We start from the raw sequence: 26,416 nt of genomic DNA, 5'->3' as shown, positions 1-26,416 counted from the left end.
TATGAAGAAGCAAACTAATAATCAGTGGTTTACTATAGATTTTGTATCTAGTAATGCATGAAGATTGTTTGATTGAACAGGATTTGAGTAATGAGCGCAATAATCCGGACCAAAATCTGGTACGGAGATAGAGAGAATTTGTATATATTTTGCTATTACCAGTGCTATGAAGTTCAAGAAGCCAACCCTTTAAAAGTAGGGCAATGACCCCTATTTATAGTATTGCTCCATGGGCTTCATACAACAAGTGTTTCCCCAAAAATAAAGATAAAACTCTGACGTGGAGTAGGTTGGATTAGGTTGATCGTACGGTCTGACACCGGTACGATTGGTAGTTGAATATGGCAGCACGTTACCGACGCGTGGCGATCGTGTAACGGATCATACGGACCACCGGCCACGACCAAAACGGACCAACGGCCACGATGGAACGGACCAATCGGCCAAGATTGAATCGGCCATGGGAAAACCGGACCAAACGATGTTCCTCCCTTTCCCCGGTTCGAGCACTCCTCCGATCCAGAAAGCAAGTCTTCGTGCATGTGCTCGTTTCCTTCTTCCCTCGGTCACCGGTCTCACCGGCTCAACAGATACCCGATTTTTACCGTATACAATTTTGATAAATTAACAGTGCCAAATCGAGGAAGGTCAAATAAAAAGACAATATGTCAAGCAAGCACCCATCAAAAGGTGGAAAAAGAAAAACTATAATCTTGCCTCTACAGAGCTTTTACGAGCATGAACTCCCGTCTACAGGGGACAAAAAATATCGAAGAAAGAAATGATTGTTCTTTCTACTACTGGACTAGCAACAAAAAATATGAGAAAACAGAACAGACGGGGCTGAATATTCGTTGCTGGAAATTATATGTGCAGCGCACCAATCCCCGGTTTCAGTCTCTTCACTGCATCTCCATAAAGGTCCTGGAGAACTGAGAGAAAGAAAGCATCACCCGGCTGATTTACAAGCTTCACGCATTGGAGTTGCACCACTATAGCACAAGTTACTACAAACTCCTACGAAGCCCACAGCATATGAATCAGATAGCGGGAACACCTGCACAAAAATCACAACGTTTGTGCAGCTGCATCATAGGAAATAATCTGGGGTTCTTCGTGTTACATCTGGCTCCCCTCTCCTTGGAGCTGGTTCAAACTGCAAAAGGTGAATTGTCAGACCATGAACGGTTGCAATGTATACAGAATGCCCATAACCAAGGCGGTACCTAGCTATTACGGAAATTTGATAGAGAGAGAGAGACCTGAATGAATGTATGCCCATTGCAATCATCAACTTCCAAAATGGATGCCATATTTCCACAGCGGTAACAATAGTTAGGTGCACTAAATATGGTAACCACCTTTTGATCCTGCAACAAGAACATGGTTAATGAATTTTCCCTCCTGGACTGAACTTGTTGATAGAAATTTAAAGGTTATAGTAACTCTAATTACATGGTTGAATCCCTCCATAACCAGCTGATGTGCTCTAGCAATTAGCTTCAAATTGTTTGTGTGGTTAAACATGCTCAGATATATCCTGTTGCAGTTCAAATAACCAAATGATAAAGCTTCAACTACTGGTCGAAATAAAAAGAACTACTAAACAATCAGTAAACTGAAGCGGTAAGCAGTTACTTGGCCTAGTAGGTTGCATCATTACAGGGGTAACACTCGTATCCAACCTCTTCGATACCCCACTCTGTCTCGAAGAGGTCAATGCACCTTTATCCCCCGTTGAAGTCGGAATCGAAGAAGGGATAAGTTGTTTCCCCTTATCCGAAGCATCAATTTGAACTCGAGCCCCAACTGAGCTCCCAAACGCAACAATGGGAATTTTCCGAGGTCGACCACGTCCCCGTCCCCCCTCTAGCCATGGCAACCACCAGCGGCGTACGTTATACTAACATGCGCCGAGAGCCAACGACAGAGAGAACTTTTTTACTTAACACTTCTTCAACCTTACCATGAGGACCACTTAACAAATTTTTTCTCTTAATTTGTTTTCATTATTAAATTAGATTATATGATTACAAAATATCATCGGTTTTATTCAACAGACTTCCTTTCATATCTTTTAAATCCCAAATTAAATGGGATAATAATATCGTTCTCTGTGTAACTGATTTTTTTTTTACATGAAAAATTTTCTTGGAAATGAGAAAGATCATAGCTGGCAGGCAAGAAAAACAAAATAAGGTTAGGTTGGATTGGAAATATATCAACCTTTGCGCTTTTATGTCCATCCGTGCAGGGCAGCCACAGCTGACTGGAATAGAGTTTCAAAGGACCAACTTTTTTCCACACGTTTTAATTATTCCTCGTACGTATGTATGTACCACTTGCTTGTTAATTCAAGCAGTAAATATATTCTCTTTCTTCTTTGTTTTAATTTCTTTTAGGAGAAGAGATGTTCTTTTTTTATTACTTCTGCTTTGGTCTCTTTGGGTCAACCAAATATTCATTCACTTCAGAGATACTATTAATTATGGGAAAAAGGTCAAAAATACCCCTCTATTTTGGAAAAAGGGCTAAAAATATCCTTCGAATTTATTTTTGATCAAAAATATCTTTTCATTCTTAAAGTTTTCAAATATACCCCTGTCTTGACGGAAAGTATCCCCCAAAATAACCCAAAAACATTTTTTAAACCCACTCCATCATTTAAACCCGAGTCAACTAAATAATAACTCATAAGATCCCCTTATTCCCCCAATACGTAGGTTTGAAGTTTGAGGGAATTGGGAGAATAAGGAGATCTTATTGGTTATTATTTAGTTGGGTCGGGTTTAAATGATGGAGCGAAGTTCAAAAAATGATTTCGGGTTATTTTGAGGGATAATTTCCTTTAAGACAGGGGTATATTTAAAAAATTTAAGGATGAGAGGGGTATCTTTGACCCAAAATAAGTTCGAAGGATATTTTTAACTCTTTTTCCAAAGTAGAGGGGTATTTTTGACCCTTTTCCCATTAATTATTTTGAACTAATTATTTATATTGAAATTGGATCCACAATTGCGTAGACAAATAAGGCTATATATATATATATATATATATATAAACATATGTTAATATCTGAGTTAGAAAAAATAAGGAAGAACTCTGGATATGATTCTTTATATTTGGATCATTGGAAGCAAAATGATTAATTGTGCTTCATTTTCTTTAAAGAGGATAGGATGTTTTATTTTATTTTATTTAATTAGTGAGGTGAGGTTGATACTTGTTTTACTACCGTTTTGGGCAATTGATTGAACACGCATGTTTTGGCAGCTCGTGGTAGAGATTAGAGTACTCTCTGATGAATTCGCTCTACTATTGCCTCCTATTCTTGATCGAGATTAGACCATTCCTCGTCTTGCGGCCATATTAAAAAGGAAAAATAAACCACATATAGATGCACAGTGAAAATTATTGCTTGTAATTTCTTCTCACAATTAATGACAAAATAGTTACTACAGTACTACTACATTATAGGCTTGATAGCTGTAAAAATATAGACACAAGACTTTTTGTACAATAATTTTCTTTTAGTCGTTCTAAACTAATACTCCATTCGTTTCAATTTATGTGAACTCATTTGACTGGACACGATATTTAAGAAAGAGTGAAGACTTTTGAAATTTATAGTTCAAAATAAGTCTTGAATATTTGTGTGGCTGTAAATTACTTCATAAAGTGAATTTGTTTCCAAATTAGGAAAGGAGTCATTCATTTTGGCATTGACTAAAAAGAAAATAGGTTTACATAAATTGAAACAGAGGGAAGTATTATATAATCTGAATTTGACCTTTAAAATTAAACTTAATTAAATAATTAAGTATTACATTTATTTAGGTTATTAGTCTCCGCATTTGCAAATGCAAAGGTTGAAATTTCAAAGATATTAAAAAAAAAAAAAAAAAAAAAGTGTCCCTCGTTTACTCAAAGGACAATTTTAACCCTACACACATTAACAAGAAAATATCCATGCATGCACCAATCATTTTCACTTATTTTCCACAGCTGACTAAAACATTAGAGCAGTAAATTGAGACTTTCATGCTTCCAGTTGCCTATAAATACTGCACTAACTCAGAAACAATAGATCATCAAACTTTAATTTTCTCATTCAATTCATTTTCCTTTTAATCCTATACTTTCTTTCCTTCTTACTTTTTTTAATTACTCAAAAATGCCTACTAGAGCCTCAGTTGATCTTTCTAATATCACTGATTATGTAGTAAACGAAGGCCATGGAGTAAAGGGTCTTTCAGAAATGGGCCTTAAAAAACTACCTAAACAATACATTCAGCCAATAGAAGAACGAATTACAAAAAGCACTGTAATTCTTGATGATCAAATTCCAGTAATTGACATGTCCAATTGGGACATTGACAACAAATTAGTAGGTGAAAAAATATGTAATGCAGCTGAAAAATGGGGCTTTTTTCAGATTATCAACCACGATATTTCTCTTGAAGTTCTTGAATCTGTTAAGGAGGCGACATATAGGTTTTTTAAACAACCAGCGGAGGAGAAAAATAAGCATTCGAAGGAAAATTCATCGACGAATAACGTGAGATATGGAACGAGTTTTACTCCTAAAGCAGAAAAGGCTTTGGAGTGGAAAGATTATTTAAGCCTTTTTTATGTTTCTGATGAAGATGCTGCTGCTCTCTGGCCATCTGCTCTCAGGTTTGCAATCGTCACCATTTCCTTTTTACTAAATTTAGGCAAATACTTAAGAAGAAAAAGAAGATTTGAATTACATGCACGCAGTTAAGCATTTATTTTCCTATTTAAGTTGTATATATATACACCGTTAGTGTAAAGAAAAATCGCACTGTCTTGCGGTATAGAAAGTATATGTTAGTTACCATTTTTTTTCCAGTTACTACTAATTAGCGTTTATCATAAAGATATAGTACTTGTTATAATTACCTTTAAACTAAAATACATGTATTCATGTTCTTTTTATCTATTTCTGAACCTAACCTCTCTCTCTTTTTATAGGGAGGAAGCGTTGGACTTCTTGAGAAATTCTGAAGTTGTCATCAAGAAACTATTGGAAGCACTTATGAAAGGACTAAACGTAAAAGAAATAGACCAAATTAAAGAATCACTTCTAATGGGTTCAAAGAGGATTAACGTTAACTACTACCCAAAATGCCCTAATCCTGAGTTAACCGTCGGAGTAGGTCGCCACTCTGATGTTTCAACACTAACGATTCTTCTTCAGGACAATATCGGAGGGCTTTACGTGAAAAAACTCGACAGTGACACTTGGGTTCATGTCCCACCAATCCAAGGAGCTTTAGTGATTAACATTGGCGATGCACTTCAAATAATGAGTAATGGACGATACAAGAGCATCGAACATCGTGTTATGGCTAACGGTAACAATAATAGGATTTCTGTGCCTATTTTTGTGAACCCTAAACCTAGTGATGTAATCGGGCCTTTGGCAGAAGTGTTGGAGAGTGGGGAGGAGCCAATTTACAAACAAGTTCTTTACTCGGATTATGTCAAGCATTTCTTTAGGAAAGCTCATGATGGGAAAGACACTGTTGATTTTGCTAAAATCGATAATTAATAGTAGGGTTTGTTCGAACAAAAAATAGTGCTAGCATATATTAAGCTGTATGGTATTTTTTCTATTTCATGTATCTTGCTCATGTACAACTTTTTTTCTTTGTAATGAAATAAAAAGTTTAATATGATCTCCTTGGGATTAATTTGTCATGGAAATTAAGGGCCTAATTATCTTTATTTTTGTTTAATTATTTCAGAGTCCATTAATTTCATAAATTTATAAGGAAGTATGACATATATCTTACCCACCTTTCTCTTCCTTCATATAGTAGTAGACTAGTAGGTGAATAATTACAATTAAAAGCTAAAACAGTCTCTCTTTTAAATTAAGAGAGATCCGTACTCTTATATTTTTCATCGTGGGCCAGTTTTTGTCTAGTGATATGAACTGATCAATAAATGTATGCATGTATACACTATACATACATAAACGAATTTTATTTCCAAAGCATGGAGAAAAAAAGAGAAGGACTTAAAGAAGATGTAGCTGGTAATGGTAAAAATGGAAATTGCCAAGACAATTCTTAAGTAGGTCCCTTTTACAGTAGTAACATGTTTCACTTTCCTTCCATTAATTCCATCATGAAGTCACGACGTTGATTATGACATCGTCCGACTAATTTACAGCGTACATAGTGGGGGTCAAAAAGAGAAGAAAACAAATAGGAGTACTACAAAAAAATAAAAAGAAGTGATAGGACTTAGGAGTATATCACTTTCAGCTTGCTTTAACGGAGAAATAAAGCTAATTAGAGCAAAATATAATCGCTCCGTTCATTTTTACTTGTTCAGTATTTTAAAAATACATTAACGTTTACTAGTTACTTTTAGAATATCAAGAAAAAATAATTTTTTTCCTATTTTACCCATAATATTAATTACACATTTTAAATCATTTTTCAAGTTAAAATGCCTCTGTAGCTGAAAAAAAAAAATAGCTAAATTTCTAGTTTCCAACATGAATAAATAAATAAATTGTATAAAGATTTTCTTTTTAAAAAAAAAAAAAAAAGTGATAGGACTTAGGAGTATATCACTTTCAGCTTGCTTTAACGGAGAAATAAAGCTAATTAGAGCAAAATATAATCGCTCCGTTCATTTTTACTTGTTCAGTATTTTAAAAATACATTAACGTTTACTTGTTACTTTTAGAATATCAAGAAAAAATAATTTTTTTCCTATTTTACCCATAATATTAATTACACATTTTAAATCATTTTTCAAGTTAAAATGCCTCTGTAGCTGAAAAAAAAATAGCTAAATTTTCTAGTTTCCAACATGAATAAATAAATAAATTGTATAAAGATTTTCTTTTTTTAAAAAAAAAAAAAAAAAAAAGGGGGTGTATGCGTCTGCCGGGAGTCGAACCCGGGTCTATTGCTTGGAAGGCAATTATCCTAACCGTTGGACTACAAACGCTTTGTTGTTATTGCTAGGAAATTTAGATTATTGTTAAACTCCTTCACGGGGCCTATCTTAGACTTGTTTAACTCTTGTTGCGATGAATTAAACTACAGTTCCATGACCTGCTATTTGTCCATCATATTGGAAAGCCATTGGGTCGGTGGACGGGTGGGATGTAGCATATTGTCGCCGGGTTCATTTGAACGTAGTACTATTGCTACAACAAGGATAGATTATATGTAAAAAGTCACAAAAATTGCAATAAATAGTAAATATGAATCCATAACTTTAAAGTAATAATGAGTTTAATGCTAAGATTCTTAAATATTGAACTCATAAAACTTAAATTATGGATTCGCCTCTGTCAGTGGAAACCTCTTTCGTGGCAAAGAATTAAACCATAAGCCCCAAGCCCCCAACGAATTGTACTACGTACCACTTATAGGAGTCTTCTTTGCTAGTAAAATGTCTCCACGGGAAGAAATAATAGTGAGATGCTCACGCTGTTGTTGGATGTGATTAATTGACGAAGCATGTAAAGAGGTAAGTCACTGAAGTCTGGCTTTATGTGCTCAGGGTATCCAAAGCAAGTGGGAGAGAGTAAGTATTTGAGATGGATACATATAAAGAGAAGTAATAAGAAATGCGTACACTCATGTCTGATGTCGTGAATATATAATTTGTTTTACGTAGCTTGCATGCATGGCATTATTATCTTATTAAACTCTTCTTAAACCCTACAAAATTATTCATCTTCATGAAAAGTGCAAGTACAGCTAGACCTTGGGCATGCAATATAGGCAACTTACTGATCATATTCTCATTATCTACCTCCCAAGATAGAGGTAAGGTCTGCGTACTCTCTACCCTCCCATCTACCTCCCAGGTAAGATCTGCGTACTCTCTGTCCTCTCCAAACCAGGGGCAGAGCCAAGCTCTACTTAGGGGGTTCAAACCCCTTCGGCGGAAAATTACACTATTTATACATGGTTAAAATTATTTTTTATGCATATATATAATGAATATCAAACCCCCTTAGGCTTCTTCGTGCATTTACTTTTTCATATTTTGAACCCTTACTGAAAATCCTAACTCTGCCACTGCCCCAAACCCCACTTTGTGGGATTGAACCGGGTATGTTGTTGTAGTTTGTACTGATCATATTCTCAGATGCGTGGAAGAAAGTAAGTACTACTCCACTAATTATTTTCTACATGCACGTGTATATATATACGAGTATCTTTTTACCAACTAGCTAGCTTCCCATTCCACCCATCCCCGAATGAAACACAACTATACAAGTATATATTCTCATGAAAGACTGAAAGTAATGCACTAGCGATCTTGGTTAGCGTGTTGTTGTATGCATACATGAACGTTGTGATTGCTGGTTTGGTCATCCTTATATTGATTTGTACATGAATATATTAATTGCATGCAGAAATGGAACTTGATAATGAAAACATGAGAGCTTTATGTATGCCGGGGTAGTCGACAAGTTGGTGTCATAAAATATGAACAACCAGCATTCAGAATTGAAAATACAAACCAACCACCCGACTAACCATTTCTCGATTTGGCTGATATTGACATTTGCAAACGTAACAAAGCATATTTTAGAGAGTTAATACAACCAGTAGCATCAGTTCAGAAAAACATCATGGAACTTGAACAAGAGACGATTTTGATAAATTAACAGTGCCAAATCGAGGAAGGTCAAAAAAAAGACAATATGCTAAGCAAGCACCCATCAAAAGGTGGAAAAAGAAAAACTATAATCTTGCCTCTACAGAGCTTTTACGAGCATGATCTCCCGTCTACAGGGGACAAAAAATATCGAAGAAAGAAATGATTGTTCTTTCTACTACTGTACTAGCAACAAAAAATATGAGAAAACAGAACAGACGGGGCTGAATATTCGTTGCTGGAAATTATATGTGCAGAGCACCAATCCCCGGTTTCAGTCTCTTCACTGCATCTCTATAAAGGTCCTGGAGAACTGAGAGAAAGAAAGCATCAGCCGGCATCACCCGGCTGATTTACAAGCTTCACGCATTGGAGTTGCACCACTATAGCACAAATTACTACAAACTCCTACGAAGCCCACAGCATATGAATCAGATAGCAGGAACACCTGCACAAAAATCACAACGTTTGTGCAGCTGCATCATAGGAAATAATCTGGGGTTCTTCGTGTTACATCTGGCTCCCCTCTCCTTGGAGCTGGTTCAAACTGCAAAAGGTGAATTGTCAGACCATGAACAGTTGCAATGTATACAGAATGCCCATAACCAAGGCGGTACCTAACTATTACGGAAATTTGAGAGAGAGAGAGGGGAGGGGGGGGGGGGGGGGGGGGGAGAGAGAGACCTGAATGAATGTATGCCTATTGCAATCATCAACTTCCAAAATGGATGCCATATTTCCACAGCGGTAACAATAGTTAGGTGCACTAAATATGGTAACCACCTTTTGATCCTGCAACAAGAACATGGTTAATGAATTTTCCCTCCTGGACTGAACTTGTTGATAGAAATTTAAAGGTTATAGTAAGTCTAATTACATGGGCCCAATTGAATCCCTCCATAACCAGCTGATGTGCTCTAGCAATTAGCTTCAAATTGTTTGTGTGGTTAAACATGCTCAGATATATCCTGTTGCAGTTCAAATAACCAAATGATAAAGCTTCAACTACTGGTCGAAATAAAAAGAACTACTAAACAATCAGTAAACTGAAGCGGTAAGCAGTTACTTGGCCAAAGGTATATCCAGCACCCCTGGGTGATATACCCCAACCTCAACGATCATCAGGATCAGACCATAAAAGATCACACATGGCTCCCTCGTGTGGAACTTCTTGTACACGGTCAAAACTACGTACATTATCAAGGGTTTCAATAGATGGTGACAAACCACCATGGAGGCAAAATATTTCTGACTCAACCTACACAAAATTTGAAAAAAAAAAGAGACATTAACACTAGAAGTTGCATACCAGGAAAAAAAAAGTACAGATGAAGCATGTCTCTCATTTTCAGAAATTATACACCAGATAACCTCAACTCCAAGTTGACTAACCAAAAAAAAAAAAGCAAACATTCTAATGGAAGCAACAGTACTGATGATTTGACATATTGGTGCCAGTGCTAGATAAAACAGTTTTACAATCTAAAGTCAAAAGTGTGAGCTCGAAATAAGCTACACTCTTTCCTTGCAACAGAGAGAAAAATAAAAAATAAAAATCGAGATTCCATTAAATGTGAAGTTATGAGTTACTCCAAATATATTACCGGCATACTCTTTTTAGTATCTAACTTGTACTGTTGAAAATTGTTAATTTCATAAACATATATTCAAAATACTAAAATTGTGGACAAAAGCTACCGTTAGCCACCTTCTGTCAGCACATAAAAAATCATGTGCAAGTAATTTAGGTTACAAATTACTTTTAAATCCTGTTTGAGTTCCAATCTTACAAACATGTGCCTAGATCGAGCTAAAATACAATCTAGATGTGTGTGCACAAAGACACAACACACCATAGCATAAGGAGCTCTCTATATAAACAGAACCCATTCTGTTCTGATTACATTTTCAAACATTAGGACATCAACAGATTTGGGGGGGAGGGGAAGAAAAGCAATATCACTTCATACCACAACAATTAAGGAATCATCAACAAATATACAAACCATATCAATGCAGTCAACCTAGCTTGTTTCTAAAACAAAATTTCCTCATCTGTCCAGCTTGATCGTTTGTTGTTTCCAGGGGGTAACATGCAAAGAAGCAGAAACACGGTTCATCATTATAGTGTAATTAGTAATACCGGTAAGGCCCCTGACCCAATCAAGATATTCACCAACCAAATATATATTATGCAACTTAAAACACAATGAACAAATGTTTAACTTCAATGCCATTCATTGTAACATAATGATCTGAAAGCTGTTTAAATATCTGCAGCCAGGGGGTTAAAGCACTAACACCAGCTAAATACTTACGAGTATTTTAAATATATACATATATATAGAAAAACACAAATCCATAATATACGCTAAAACGAAAAACGCATACTAACCAAAGCTGTGAGAGGAAAGTAATCGAACAGATCTGTGAAAATCTTCCACACGTTGGCATTACCCTATCTGTAAATCCGATAAACAGAGATTAACAGCAATAAACTTCAAACTCAAATGAATCTTGTATAATAAAAAACTTTCATTTCTCAATGTTTGTGCTTGACAAACTAGGATACCTTTTTTTATAAGGGAAAATATGCACATGTTTAGGAACAAACTATGATACCTTAACAGGGATAGAGAGAATACTGTTGAGTAAAAAGGATTAAATTCAGCAGTATCATACAGCATTCTGAGAGAAAGCCTTCTATTCTGTAAGCACATTATAGATTTCGTGCTTTTACTTGGTGATTACTGACTACCAAAGTGCGTCATCTGCATCAAATTAATTGGATACTCGTGACGTATACCTGGCGACTCTCGTGATTCGCCCTCAAGATTGTAATTCGTTGGGAATAGCGCACTTTGAGAGCCACCAAAAGCTGAAAAAGTGAACCACAGTCAAAATGAGACATCACCAGCCTGACTATTACCCATGAAAGCGACCATCACATAAAAAATTTAAAAAACCTAAAAAGAGAGAAAACCCAAAACCGATAACCATGATTATTTCCACCTTAAGTGCACTATTAAAGCAATGAAAATCTCTTCCTAAGTGTAACAAAGAAAAAAAGTTAGGGAGGCAACTTAGAGTCCTAGACTACGTGATTAAGCAAGTGTGACACGACTTTGTCACAAACAACTGAGACATCATTTAATTAGTGCACAACAAAATCTTTCTAATAGCAAAAAGAGTCTAGGCCAAATAACTCACCGTTACTGTTTCAACAGAATAGTATCCACGATCCACATAATCTCCCATGAAAAGATAATTAGTATCAGGGCACTGCCAATAACGGAACAAGGTAAGTAAGAAAAACAAATCTAATTCAATTACTTTCATTAAAAGCATAAGTATTTCAAATTGCATATAACCCAGAAAAAGAAAAGGCAACACTGAGTTGACAAGTGAATCCTCATGCTAATAATCAATAATACCAGAGTTTTGTTTCATTGGATGCTAGCATTTTGTGGCTTACTAGCCATAACAGTTAAAAATCCCTCGGAGCTCATTAATGAACTGACCAACCATCGCATGCATCATTCCAAGATCTCAATTTTCCTCACTTTCCCTTGCATATGGTTTTGGTTATCCGGGGGCAACTTCTCCTAGTGAGTTAAATTCTGAATGGATTACATCCAGAATGTTCTGTATGCAGCTTCAAAGTATTAAAAGTCCTCAAGATCGAGAACAATTTTTCCCTTCTTACCTGAGGAGAAAGGAGCCTCTCTAATAGAATTTACGTTTATAGAAAATGTTCATTATTACCAAGAAGACAGTGATAAATTAAAAGCTACCTTCTACTTTCCCAAATAAGAGGCCATCCTGACTTTCAAAAACACATTCCAGGAGACACATGACAGAAGAAGGAGAAAGAAATGGATAAAAAAAGGTGCATGTACCTTCCCACCAATCCGGAAGAGCTCAGCAAGATCATGGAACTGCCCATGAATATCACCACATATAGTCACAGGGCTTATCACAGGCTGCAACAAGGAAAAGGAATATGAAAAACCATCTCAAATACCCTACACTCAGCTATTCACAAACTTGGAAAGCCGTCAGCCAAGCAGTTCCGTGTCCCACGTTTTTTTTTTTGGGATGAAGTAATTTCTGCGTCCCACATGTAAAAAATGAAAAATCCAGGAAAGCTCTAAAAGATACGTTACATGCACTCAGGGATGGTACTTTGTTGGTACAGGTCTACAGAAGTATTTGGTATGGTATATGCAGGTTTTTGCTAATTCTTATTGTTTAAAGAATCTATACGAACTGCCCCATACTCATTTAGTACTTAATCGACATAGGATGCTGAGGCAATTGGCAAATGATCCATATAAAGTAGCTCCAAAGTCAATATGATGATATTTCAATTATTAATCAAGTTATAGTGCTGCAAGATAATAAGAATAGACAAGGGAGAGTCAAAATCCAGACTCTCAGACACTGGCACTGTATAAATCTTGTGTATCAGCTAGTTTCACATAAATCAGTTTGGCTATGAGCTTAAAAAAAACATAAATAAGTTTGGCTATGGCATAAGTACTTTAAAAATTAACTAAAAAAGAAAAAGGTAACATCATAAGATTTCAAGACTACGAGGCAACGTCGATATTAAAAAATAATTTAAAATCTAATTTGTCAGGTTTCAACATGCTGATGTGAAACACATTTTAGGAAAGGGGACAAAATTATCCCTCTTCGCTGGCAGCAATGAGAAGAAGAAAGAATGAAGACTCGCTATTAGACTTTGAAGCTCAATCAAAAAGTAATCAACACAGAAAAGGAGAAAACAAAGTTTTTGAGACCTCACTCTCCCCGTGAAAAAGAAAAAGGATATCAGTAGCTAAGCAGAAAAGGAAAAAAGAGAGAAAGAATGCAAAATTCAAAAGGTTATACCTGCACATTGCTCTCTTGCATTAGTATCTCCTTCGCTTTCTCACATAATCCTCTTACCTAGTTAAGTTGAAAAAAGGATATAGCTTGTCAATGCAGGTAACTCCTTTATCTATAAAAAAAGAAGGGGAAGAAAACACGGAACATCATAAAGGGTCACATACAACAAGCATTTGATAAGAGCGTTAATGGTAAATAAGCTTAAAAGCTAGAAGCTAAAAATGGAAAAGAAAAAAAGAACAAGTTGAATTCTCAAATATGTTCATCACACTGTCGAATATAACTTGGAGAAACAACTTTATTGGAAGAGCCAAAGTCTTGCTACAGATCATTACTTGGTGTACTTTCTTCTGACATGCATGCACAAGTTTTTTTTTTAATCATGTACTTTGTGCCAGAAAGTGAGTCAGAAAACGAAATGAACATAATCTAACAATTAGCTTACTGTCTCGCAATACGGTCAGCAATGAAATTGACAAGAAAAAAAAAAAAAAACATAAAACAAACCCCTCCGTTTTCCCTTCAATCAAAACCAAAGCAAATTGAGTAATATTTTAAATCTTGAAAATAGAGTAACACGTATATGTTTCCCTTTTGCTGCCCATAGCAATTCTTAACGACAAAAGGATCTAAATTACATACTTGTACATTTGGCCAAGTTGAAGAATTAGCCCAGATAATCTGATCAGTAATACATCAATCAAAAGAAAATCAACAAAGGAAGAAACGGGGAGAAAATCAACGAGAACGGCTACATATCAGTCAACTATGCCTTAATCCCAATTCCCAAATCAAGACGGGTTCAACTGTATTACATCTATTCCACATTTTAAATTAATATAGGAAAGATTTTTTCATTTGACTAGTCTATGAAAATCGTCATCATTTATCTGCAAACAAGAACACCCAAATATCAATCCACAACACCTCAATCTCAAACTAGTTGCACTCAGCTCTATAAATCCTCTATATCTATTCTGCCCATTCGTTCTTTAATAACACAAGGACTCATTGTAAGGTGGCTATGTTTAGTCAGCCTGTCCACGTACAGAAAGATTTCTTATACATCCTCTATATCCACTCCACTCCATTCAGGCTTTTATAAATACAAGGATTCATTAAAATTTGGCTTTTTTGACTCAGCCCGTCCACGTACAGAAAGCTTTCTTATTAATCCTCTATACCAACTCTGATCTCTTCAGGCTTTTAATAAATAACAAGAATTCATTATAATTTGGCTTTTTTTAACTCAGCCCGATCACGTACAACAAGCCTTTCTTATGAATACTCAATACCCATTCCACTTCTATTCCGGCATCATTAACTCCACGTGGCATTATTTTTTCTCAGAAAGTCGGTATAACTTCAAAAGAATCATTCTTTATGAATCAAGCACCATTCAAACAAAAAGTGCGCAAAAAAATCATCAAATTTTGACTATTTCACCTCTGCCCAAACCCTCGAACCGCCACATATCAATTAACATCCCCTCATTCTTTATTAATTATTAATCATTTTTAGTAACTAAGGATTCAACTATTTATCTATTCAATTTTGCAAATCATTAAAAGGTAAAAAGGTACGCACTTAAGAAACATTTAAATTAAATGAAATGCTTTACATATTTAATTCTACTTGTAATTTCAATCAATATATTTACTAGTACTAACTCATGTTGAATTCTCGATGAGTCATGTATATTTTCTTTCAAGATATTCGTTATATCAATCAAAACACACATATTATGTGATTTCATTTTAGAAAACAATTTGAAGATAAGATTGCATATTTATTAATCAAATGATAATTATGATGTAAAATATATTTCAATTGTTTTTCATGTTTGCTTAATGAAAGACCAAATTCATTGAGTTGGGCAAAACTTATTGTGAAGATGATTCTAGTTTTTTGTTTATAAGTCAAAAGTCAAAAATGAAAAAAAAAATCAAATGTTGAAAGCTAGAATCTAACTTATGATTTTCGGTTTATAAGTCACAAGTCATAAGCTCATCCAAACAGGATCTTAATGTTGTAATCTTTTTCATCACAATGTTAATAATGGAAGTGAAATTTAAACTAATCAACCAATTAAATATTTGTTCATTTCTGATAATATTTAGTTTAGTCTTGCTAATCAAAGTAAATTGTTCTATTTATTTTTTTTAACGCTAAAAGGAGGAGGAATTAAATTGGCATTTCATCCATATTCTCTTAATTGCAAACCATTTTAAAATGTAAAAATGTGACATATATCCACACAAAAACATTTAAATTAAATGGAATACTTTATATATTTAATTCACCTTGTATTTTCGATTAATTATATTCATTCTTTTTAACTCACTTTAACGTTTTCATTATATCAAAACACATATAGTAATTACTTTGTGACTTTATTTTTAAAAGTTGTTTGAAGAAAGATGACGAGTTTATTGATGTAAATGATACTTGTGACGTAAAATATTTTCCATTATTTTTCACTTTTGCTTATAACGAAAAATTAAACTAATAAAGTTGGATAAGACCTATTATTAAAAGAAACATTAAAAAAATATTCATAATGCTCACAAAATTACAAAAAGTTGGCATACTTTAGATATATATATTTGTTTTAGTAAATTTGATTACCATAACATTGATTACATCCAACAACAAAAATAACCTCGAGCGTTAAATGCTGTAATTCACTTTTATTATTTATTTTCATGATGATGCTAGCATGGAAGTGAAACTTTTAAATTAATGAAGATTAAAGATCTGCTTAAATCCAATTATATTTCTTTTATATTTGCTAATCGGTCCTTCAATAAAGAAAAAACACATTTACATTATGTACCCTCCTCATTTCTTGGAATTGACATTACATACCCTTACTCTCGAACCTTCTTCTTCCTTCCTGTTTGTTCTCATCTCTCAGCAATTCTCATTCAATTTCCCAATTCACTCAATTGCAGAAAGAAAAAATGGCGCAAATGGTGAGAAACATGAGGGTCCCACCAAATTCAGTTAGTTTATCAGAGGCTAAGAAGAGGACATTAGAATTCTTTAGGTTGTGTTGCAGATCCATCCCTGAAATTATGGATATTTACAACTTATACGATGTCGTTTCACCTTCTCAACTTCGTTCCGCTGTAGCTGCTGAAGTTCGTAAATATTCCAATGTTACTAATCCTAAGGTACTCTCTTTCATTAACTTAACACTTTGTTTGGATGGTTGTTTTGTATTGTTTCATAATGTATTGTATTGTGTTGTACTCTACTGTTTATGTTTGGATAGATTGTACTGTCGTTACATAATGTTAGACATTAACAATTTTGACGGATAAACTTACAAGAAAAGTAGGGTACCGTGTAGAGCTATCATTAAAAGGCATGATAAATGATAAAATATGATACTTAGATAATAAGTAAAGACAAAATAAATAAGGTAACGACGGGATAACACCATATCGGTCGTTACATAATTTGAGACTTTTCGTCGTTAGGTAACGAGGGACTTAACTATACGATACAATAAACAATACACAATACGTAACAACCATCCAAACCAGCTGTTAATTAATCAATTAAGTATGTTTCAATTCTGAATTAATTTGGTCTGGTTATATGAATCACGTGTATCCTCATTTATTCTGTTGAAATTGGAGAAATGTTTTCATTTCATGGTAATTGGGAGTGTAAAAATGGTGACTTTACTTCCTTATAAAAGAATATATACTGTGATAAACAATGGTGAATTTACTTGATTGATTTCAAAACAGTTGTAGGTACTCTTTCTTTTATTCATTAACTTAATTAGTCAATTAAGTATATCTTATTTCTGAATTAGTTGTGGTCCGCCCTATATGAATCCTATGTATCCTCGTTTATTCGGGTTATAGGCAGAATTAGGAAATACCAGGTTCAAATTAGAGAAAAATTCATTTCTTGGTAAGTAGCAGTGTAAAAATGCTGACTTTACTTCCTTATAAAAGAATATATACTGTGATAAACAATGGTGAATTTACTTGATTGATTTCAAAACAGTTGTAGGTACTCTTTCTTTTATTCATTAACTTAATTAGTCAATTAAGTATATCTTATTTCTGAATTAGTTGTGGTCCGCCCTATATGAATCCTATGTATCCTCGTTTATTCGGGTTATAGGCAGAATTAGGAAATACCAGGTTCAAATTAGAGAAAAATTCATTTCTTGGTAAGTAGCAGTGTAAAAATGCTGACTTTACTTCCTTATAAAAGAATATATACTGTGATAAACAATGGTGAATTTACTTGATTGATTTCAAAACAGTTGTAGGTACTCTTTCTTTTATTCATTAACTTAATTAGTCAATTAAGTATATCTTATTTCTGAATTAGTTGTGGTCCGCCCTATATGAATCCTATGTATCCTCGTTTATTCGGGTTATAGGCAGAATTAGGAAATACCAGGTTCAAATTAGAGAAAAATTCATTTCTTGGTAAGTAGCAGTGTAAAAATGCTGACTTTACTTCCTTATAAAAGAATATACTGTAATAAACAATGTGAATTTGCTTGATTGATTTCATAAGAGTAGTGGCTAATTACCTTGATAAAAAGATGTTGATGGCTGATAATGAGATAGAGATTGAATGTTCTTATTTTTGGATTATGCAACGGGCTAAAGGATTTATCAAAGTTGGTTGGCTAGAAAGATGTTGCAAGTGATCCTAAGGTACCTTTTCTTTTATTCATTAACTTAATTAATCAAGTAAGTGTGTTTCAATTATGAATTAGTTGTTGGTACGGTTATATGAATCATCTGTATCCTCATTTGTTTGGGTTATAGGCAGACTTAGGCAATACTTGGATCAAACTAGAGAAAAAAAATGCATTTCTTGGTTAGAGGCGGTGTAAAAATGCTGATTTTACTTCCTTATAAAATAAAACAAAAATAATAAACTATGGTGACTTTACTTGATTGATTTCATTAAAGTAGTTGCCAATTACTCTCTCTTTCATTCATTCACTGAATTACTTGATTTAGTATGTCTCAATTCTGAATTAGTTCTGGTGCGGTTATATGAATCATCTGTACCCTCATTTATGCGGGCTATAAATTAGGCAATACCCCGTTCAAATTAGAGAATTTTTATCAATTCTTGGTAAGTGCAGTGTAAAAATTGTAACTTTAATTGATTGATTTCATAAAAGTAGTTGCTAAATGACCTTGATAAGAAAATGTTGTTGATGATGACTGATAATGAGATAGAAATTGATATTTTTTTATTTCTTGTGGATTATGTATGGTTAAGAGATTTATCTAAATTTTTTGGTAGAAAAGATTATGCAAGTAAATGGGTTGTGGATGCTGTCAATGTATGAATTAACATCAATGGCAAGGGAAAGATATGAAGTCTGATGATAAAGTTCCTTAATTTATTTTTAGTTTGATTTAGAGTCTCTTGATCTTTACCATAGTTTAGAAAGCTTTGACCTTTTTTGAAAAATAAAGTGCCTCTTTTGAAGAATATTATTAACCTTCGTGTGCGTCCCTTTTTTCAAGGGTTGACGGTGGGTTTGAGGGATGATATAGTAGTATGTGCTGGAATCAAGTATTGGATTTTCACTCATTTCACATACAAGATAGAATTAGTTGCTAATTTGAACTGACAGTCAGGTGAATGAAGTGGATTCTAATAACTAGCTAACAAGTTTGAACTGGCGGGTCATTCATTTGGATCCAAATAGTGTTTGAGCCTTTTGGCTCTCCATAAGTTTCTTAGTTTGGGTTGCCAAATCAGCGAAACAAATCATTGTAGATTTCTTTTTCTGGGTTTGATGAGATCGATTAATTTAGGCTGCTGATGAATTCTAAAATTGGCTTCTTTTTCAAGGTAATTGCTTGTAGGATTCAGAGAGACTAATTACTGCTGTTCAGTGTCATGAGATTTCAAGATACTTAGAAAGGAACAGATGCAAATATGGGCTTGATTGATGTTGGTTCTTAAAATCATCAGTCAAATACTCTTGTTATGTTTGGAAACTGTAAAAGTAGCGGCCTTGACCACAATGACTGTGCATTTTTATCCAGAAAAAGAACATGTAGAGCAGAAAGAAGAATAGGTTTAGTGAAAGAAATTGTCGGCGGATAAAATGAGCTTCTGATTGCTATGTTGTTAGACTAAGGTTCCCTAATCTCTAACTTGGAGAATTTGAAGGTGCATCATCAAGATGCCAGTCTGACTTAGCGTTACTGTCTAATACACAACTGTTTGGTATTTTTCTACCTTTCGAAGCAAAGTTCATTTGCTTGGCCTTTTCTTTATGATTGTGAATTTGTGATGCATCTTTTGATTTTGCTATTATTTCTTCGGAGATTTAGCTGGCAAGGTATGCAGGTAGAGCTTCTTAACGATCATTGAAGACCGAGGATAAAAAATCTATTAGATTTGTTGAGCTTAAAGGGAAGAGATGGCTATATTTGCATAATATATTCTCCATGCAGAACAAGAACAGTCAAGTATTTATTTCCAACATTTGCAACTTCACAGCTTGTGATTTCCGTGTTTATCATATCTTTCTCATTGATAACTCTTTATATCTTCTTTATTAAAGAATTGTTTCACATTTTGTGATTTCTGTATTTTTTACATTTTTCCCTCGTAGACTCAAATGTTTTAGGCAAAAGTATAGCCTTAGCGAGAAATGGAAATGCTGAATAGGGTAAGAAAGCGCCTGGCTGCATGATCATAGGTCTGATGCAAGTAGTCTGACACATAAAATTGGCAATCTTCCAAAATTACTGGGGCTCGTGTAGGCAATGAAAATACTGCTACTACTCCGTCCTTTCTCTTACCAGATCGCTCTTCCTTTTCGATTTTTTCGGTGTAAATAACTCTATATCCCCAAAGTTCCTATTCTGAATTTCCTTTATACGGTTAAGGTCCTTGAAAATTATTATCTTGTGTACCAGCAAAAAAAATTATAAGATCAGTAGCAAAATTTATGTTCTTTTGTTTTTCTTTTGGCTGGAAAGGAGATACTTCTAGATGGGTCACCCTGGAAAAAGATAGACTTCCGTGGTAACAACTTTTATCCCTTCAAGGCACATCCTCCACCCTCTACCCAAAAACATAATAAATTGAGGAAGGAGAAAAAAAAAAAAAAAGAATGGGGAGAATAAGTTCCAGGAATGGCTTTACACTCGAGTTCATACATTGTTATCCTTTAGAAATTGAACTTGCCCCATGAGAATTCTCATCAAGATGCATATTGCTATTTATTATGGTTTGATAACACGCCCACTATCATCCTATGACATGTTTCAGTAAAATGTGGGTGTTCAATTATGCAGCATTGTACTTATGACTCATCTGTATCTTACAGGTAATTGACATGCTGCTGTTTAAGGGCATGGAAGAGCTGAAGAACTGTGTGGACCACTCAAAGCAGAGGCACCATCTTGTTGGCAAATACGTCGTAGGTAACCAAGGTCTTGTTCAGGACCTTGGACACAAAGATCAGGGTGCCTCTAATTTCCTGAAAAACTTTTACAGCAGCAACTACTTCTAGAGTTCTTTGTAGAACTTTGTTTTCTGGTGGGTGAAGTTCCCAAGTAATGATGTCATTTGCTTGCATCCTACTCTTGGATAAATATATCTGCTCTTTATTGGTAATGAGTACTCTTCTAGAACTGGTTGTTATGTTGTCTGCTTTGAGATGGAGACATGCTCTTTGTTGTTTATCATGTAAGAGTTACTCTATTACTGTCACATCTGAAGGAAAAAGTGTGAGCCTCTTAATTACTTGAATCTTAAATGATGGTTTGCCTTTGCTGTCAAGGCATCTATGAGCCTGTTTGGATGGGCTTAAAAAACGCAACTTATAAGTCAAAAAAAAAAATGGGGTAGGCCAACTTATTTTTTTAGGCTTATTTTAAGCACAAAACGGCTTATAAGTTGGTCAGTCAAACACTCAAAAATGCTGAAAACAGCTTATAAGCTGTTTTCAACGACTTATAAGCTAAGCCAAACGGGCTTATATATAGCGAACTACTCGTATAATCCGAACCTTTCAGCGTTAAGCCTGTAGATTTATTTTCAGCAGATATGTTGTCAAGCTTGGTGAAATGTTTGGTGACTGTTCCAAGACCATAAAAGCTGGCTCAAGAAGGTTTTGTGGTTACGATAGTGATGTTTTTCCTGTCTAGTAAAGGTCGCGCTAAACTTCTCATGCATTTTCTTTGCAACAACCATAGAAGGGTATTCATTATGCACACTGATAAATATATTCCAGTCTCAAGCTATCAGCTGTATGAATTCTTACTATGCATTACTCTTATGTATATGTGATTTAATCTAATTATATTACCTCCTCAATTGAATGAAACCAACACCATCAACCAAATAAAAATAGAAACCAAAGCTATGTGATATCCTCATGAAAGTTGGATCCACAAGCAAGCTTCTTTGAGGTTTCAATTGCAACGTTGTTTTGCTCATTTAATCGCATAAAGAGAGCTTATATAAAATATCCAAATTGCACCGACACCCCCTATTGTGATGAGACTGTAGTTTTTTTCAATGAATGCCTTCTAAAATTGCGTTCACGTATTTTGATTATTCAATCGAGAGTTTTTGCTGTTGCCTACCTTTAGTGTATTATATTTCTGAAAGCCATTTATGCTATGATTGCGGCCTTTGACTTCTGCAATTACAATCGCAACTATCCTTAGTGGATGCCTCCGGATTCTAGTTCAATTACGATTCTATATATTATAAATTAAGCGGTCACACTTCTTCATGCTTAGATATGCCCTTGTACATTAATCACAAAAACGATAACATTACCTTGATTCCTACAATTACAACCCTTCAAGTATGCGATTGCACCTCTTCTTTAGGTTGTTATGCTTCATCCTTGCTTTTCTCCAAATGTCGCATATGGCCTTGATAATGCTTTTTCTTGGGTATCTGTTATGTCGTTAGGGTTTGTGAAATGTGGGAATTGAATCGATTTGGGGATTTAGATGAATTAGGGATTTCGTTTGGAAGGGACACGTGCAGAATAAGGGAAAGGGCCAACTCATTTAATGAAGCAAGGATCCTACGGTGGAGATTAGAAGTAGCAAATAAAGGGTGGACGGTGGAGATGAGCTCAATACAGTTGGAAGCTGAGTCGGTGCCAGCTGGTGCCAACTGGCAAACCTAAATAAATATCCCAACTGAAAATAGGAAGAGCATTTAAATCATTTTCTGGAAAAAAAAACCTTCTCCCAGAGTCTTATCCTTCTCTCTCTTCGATTCTCTCCTTCCTCTCTCTAGATTCTTCTTATTCTCTCATCTCGGGTAACTCAATTACTGTGGAATCATTTGATGTGGAGATTATAGTTTAGATTCATTGACAATCTTGTGGTAACTGAAATTGTAGTTCATTTGACTATCAATTGGTGATTGTAATTGAGCAGTTTGGTGGAGTGAGTAATAAAATTACCAGATTTGGCCCTAATTTCTCTTGATTACTTCCGCAACGCCTTAGAATATTACAATTGGTATCAGAGCGCAGTCCTGGCCCAAAACATCATGACTATTACAGAAACTAGATAAAAAACTATGGAGGAAAGTGTAAAAAAAACTCGAAAATCAGTTGTAGAACCACATTGTTGAAGCAGGTCGTAAATCTGAAGTGACAGATGCAAAAATAGACGACTTGGGGAAGAAGTTTGATATGTTGATGGGGAGGTTTGCACCAATTCGTGATGGAATATTGGGCAGTCCTCCTACAATCAACGTGTAAGAGGCGGAAGAGCAGACGAGTGGATCTGGTAATCGAACCAAAGAAAATCAAATGGGAGCACCTGCAATAAGGAATCAGATTAATCATTTTAGTCACAAGGTTAAATTTCCTTATTTTGAAGATGGAGATCCACAATCGTGGTTGAGAAAATGTAACAGATATTTCCAATATCGCAATGTGAGGGATCCTAAAGAGAAACTAGAGATGGCAGTCCTTCATTTGAGTGGAAGGGCAGAGTCCTGGTATTTCTCATATCACTTGAGTAAGGGTTCAGTAGGATGGACTGAATTCACTGAGGAGTTGTGCAAAAGATTTGCTGAAGGCACCAACAGTGTACTCAAACTCTTGGGAGAATTCAAGAGGGTGGAGCAGAGGAGTATAGTTAATGAATACTTGGAAAGGTTCGAGGATCTAAAGGCATGGGTATTAATCAGAAATCCAACCATTCCGGATGACTTTTTCTAGGGTTCTTTGTGGAAGGGCTGAAAGAGGATATCAGACACACAGTAAAATTATTAGACCCTTTCTCATTAAGCCAGGCTGTAGAGAAAGTTAGGCATCAGGAGAAGGTGTTGGAGGTAGATAGTAGAAAGAACAAATTAACATGGAGCAAAGGTCCAGAACCCGCCAACAACACTTACAATACTAGTAATAGAACTTTCCCAACAGGTTCTACAGGAAACAAGTTGATGGAAACAAAAAGGAATTCAGAACTTTACTATAAATGTAGTGACAAGTATTTCTATGGTCACCAGTGCAAGAATAAGCAACTTAATGCCATAACTACTGCTGAAGATCAACCCAGTGTAGAAACTGAAGGGGGAACAGTGCCAGAAGAAGAGGATCCTGCACTTTTCAATGAACCAGAGATTGTGGAGGAAGCTATAAGTATGCATGCATTGTCATGAACTGAGGTTCCTAACACTATCAGTCTCATTGGAGAAGTCAAAAAAAGGATGGTAAGTGTACTTCTAGATTCAGGAAGTACTCATAGCTTCGTGGACATGAATACTGCTAAGGAAATGAGGAGTGTCATTAGACAGGTGAACCCAATGAAGGTGACAGTAGCAGATGGCAATCAAGTGATGAGGATGGCAATCAAGTGATGAGTTATCACATTTGCCCTAGGTTTAAATGGAGGATACATGATATTGAATTTGAGGATTGTGCCAGGCTGATTAACCTAGGGGCATCTGATATGATATTGGGGGGAGACTGGATGAAAAAGCACAACCCTGTGCTTTTGGATTTTGAAGCATATGAGGCACAAGTTACTCATAAGGGGAAAAGAGTTTGGCTTAGGGGTATGCATCATCAAGCTACCCTTAAAAGCATGACATCCACCAGTGTTAAGCAATTGTTGAAAAAGAGTAAACTGTTTGGGGCCATCTATTTACCATAACAATAGAAGAGGTTCAGGAGGTGGAAGAATTACCTGCGGGTATAACTGCAGCATTGGAACTGTTTGTTGATGTATTCAGTGAGCCAAAGACCCTTCCTCCCAAGAGAAACCATGACCATTTTATCCCCTTGAAGCCTGAGGTAGCACCAGTTAGTATAAGACCGTACATGTATAATTGTTTTTCAAAAAAATGAGATAGAAAAGCAAGTGAAGGATATGCTAAGTAATGGAGTAATACAACCTAGTCACTCTCCATTCTCTTCACCCGTGCTATTGGTAAAAAAAAAAAAAAGGATAGTACTTGGAGATTTTATGTAGATTACAGAAAATTGAACAAGATGACCATTAAGGATAAATTTCCAATTCCCTTGGTTGATGATCTGTTAGATGAACTGAATGAGGCCGCTATCTTTTCTAAGATAGACCTTAGGGCTGGGTATCATCAAATTAGGATGAATGTGGATGATATATACAAGACAGCTTTCAGGACACACTTGGGTCAATGAATTTAAGGTCATGCCCTTTGGCCTAACTAATGCACCAACCACTTTTCAGAGTTTGATGAATCATGTGTTCCAAGATCACATTAGACAGTTTGTACTTGTGTTCTTTGATGATATATTAGTCTATAGTTCTACACTACAGGAACATGAAGGGCATTTGAAGAAGGTGCTGCATTTCTGGAAAAAAACCTTCTTCCAGGTTCTTATCCTTCTCTCTCTTCAATTCTCTCCTTCCTCTCTCGAGATTCTTCTTATTCTCTCATCTCGGGTAACTCAATTACCGTGGAATCATTTGATGTGGAGATTATAGTTTAGATTCATTGACAATCTTGTGGTAACTGAAATTATAGTTTATTTGACTATCAATTGGTGATTGTAATTGAGCAATTTGGTGGAGTGAGTAATAAAATTACCAGATTTGGCCCTAATTTCCCTTGATTACTTCCGCAACCCATTAGAATATTACAGTATCATAGTAGAGTTGTCATGCTGTTGAACATTATTAAATAGGCAATACACAAAAATAACAATGGTAGATAATATTCACAAGTAGAAGACACTGACATAAAAATACTTTAAGATAAATTAGAGTATCTTGAAATGTAGATTTCTAACTCTGTTCTGATCAATTAGTTATTTTTTAATAATTAATGAATTTGCAATCTACAACTAACATATTAGCTTGCAAATTACAAATAATAATAAAAAAAAATTACAACCACCCCACAATATTATTTGGCATATTTTTGCAACTTCACTTTACATCATTGATCCTATATTCCGTAATCAACGTTGGAGAAATAGAGAAGAAAAGAGAGAATAAACCGAGTGGAGTGTTGAAGACAAAAGTAGAAGGCTAGAATTTAGGCCAGCCGTAATAGAGAGACTAAACACAACGTGTGGAGTAGTCTCACAAATGTCCCGTATAAAGTAAATAAGTGACACTTTAAAAAATAAAAGCATAAATTAATTAATTTTTATCAATTCTATCTTTAGATAATAAAATAATATTTAAATAATGATTAAAAAATCATATAGCAATTTGGTACTATTGGATTTTTAAAATTAAAAGATTTATTTCTTGTATATATTTTAATAAAAAAAGTAAAAGTAATTTATTTTTATTAAATTTATTATATAGAAATAATTTAATAAAATTTATTTTGTATTATAAATTTTTTAATATGCATATTTTTA

General features: G+C 34.8%; 3 protein-coding genes, 1 non-coding gene and 1 pseudogene across 4 annotated transcripts; 2 read left to right on the top strand and 3 right to left on the bottom strand.

Annotated features, from left to right (window-relative positions):
- Positions 1-683: 683 nt before the first annotated feature.
- Positions 684-2,186, bottom strand: LOC132604628 (serine/threonine-protein phosphatase PP2A catalytic subunit-like). The gene is made up of 4 exons (XM_060318221.1): positions 1,639-2,186; positions 1,456-1,540; positions 1,263-1,370; positions 684-1,156 (listed from the first exon to the last, which is right to left on the bottom strand). Exons 2-4 carry the CDS (start codon positions 1,525-1,527, stop codon positions 1,091-1,093), a joined length of 246 nt encoding a protein of 81 aa, XP_060174204.1. The 5' UTR covers positions 1,528-1,540; positions 1,639-2,186; the 3' UTR covers positions 684-1,090.
- A 1,896-nt stretch (positions 2,187-4,082) lies between these two features.
- On the top strand, positions 4,083-5,717 carry LOC132604627 (feruloyl CoA ortho-hydroxylase F6H1-3-like). Its single transcript, XM_060318220.1, has 2 exons — positions 4,083-4,677; positions 4,996-5,717. The coding sequence occupies exons 1-2, from the start codon at positions 4,175-4,177 to the stop codon at positions 5,573-5,575; spliced, it is 1,083 nt and encodes a 360-aa protein (XP_060174203.1). The 5' UTR covers positions 4,083-4,174; the 3' UTR covers positions 5,576-5,717.
- Positions 5,718-6,921: 1,204 nt separating this feature from the next.
- Positions 6,922-6,993, bottom strand: TRNAG-UCC (transfer RNA glycine (anticodon UCC)). Its single transcript has one exon. It is a non-coding gene; the product is annotated as a tRNA-Gly (tRNA).
- Positions 6,994-8,540: 1,547 nt separating this feature from the next.
- LOC132602007 (serine/threonine-protein phosphatase PP2A catalytic subunit-like) lies at positions 8,541-14,752 on the bottom strand (annotated as a pseudogene).
- Positions 14,753-16,417: 1,665 nt separating this feature from the next.
- Positions 16,418-21,360, top strand: LOC132604626 (NADH dehydrogenase [ubiquinone] 1 alpha subcomplex subunit 6). The gene is made up of 2 exons (XM_060318219.1): positions 16,418-16,733; positions 20,906-21,360. The coding sequence occupies exons 1-2, from the start codon at positions 16,521-16,523 to the stop codon at positions 21,089-21,091; spliced, it is 399 nt and encodes a 132-aa protein (XP_060174202.1). The 5' UTR covers positions 16,418-16,520; the 3' UTR covers positions 21,092-21,360.
- The last annotated feature ends 5,056 nt before the right edge of the window (positions 21,361-26,416 follow it).

Source organism: Lycium barbarum, chromosome 7 (genome assembly GCF_019175385.1).
Source record: "Lycium barbarum isolate Lr01 chromosome 7, ASM1917538v2, whole genome shotgun sequence".
In the NCBI taxonomy this organism is placed as follows: Eukaryota; Viridiplantae; Streptophyta; class Magnoliopsida; order Solanales; family Solanaceae; genus Lycium; species Lycium barbarum.
This window is presented reverse-complemented; position numbering and strand designations above follow the sequence as displayed.

Excerpts from the sequence above, each read along its gene's own strand:
- LOC132604628 (XM_060318221.1), bottom strand. The coding sequence starts at position 1,527 with ATGTTTAACCACACAAACAATTTGAAGCTAATTGCTAGAGCACATCAG. Across the intron at positions 1,371-1,455 it reads TTATGGAGGGATTCAACCAT|GATCAAAAGGTGGTTACCAT; the intron begins GTAATTAGAGTT and ends TTCTTGTTGCAG. Across the intron at positions 1,157-1,262 it reads ATGGGCATACATTCATTCAG|TTTGAACCAGCTCCAAGGAG; the intron begins GTCTCTCTCTCT and ends CACCTTTTGCAG.
- LOC132604627 (XM_060318220.1), top strand. The coding sequence starts at position 4,175 with ATGCCTACTAGAGCCTCAGTTGATCTTTCTAATATCACTGATTATGTA. Across the intron at positions 4,678-4,995 it reads CTCTGGCCATCTGCTCTCAG|GGAGGAAGCGTTGGACTTCT; the intron begins GTTTGCAATCGT and ends CTCTTTTTATAG.
- LOC132604626 (XM_060318219.1), top strand. The coding sequence starts at position 16,521 with ATGGCGCAAATGGTGAGAAACATGAGGGTCCCACCAAATTCAGTTAGT. Across the intron at positions 16,734-20,905 it reads CCAATGTTACTAATCCTAAG|GTAATTGACATGCTGCTGTT; the intron begins GTACTCTCTTTC and ends TGTATCTTACAG.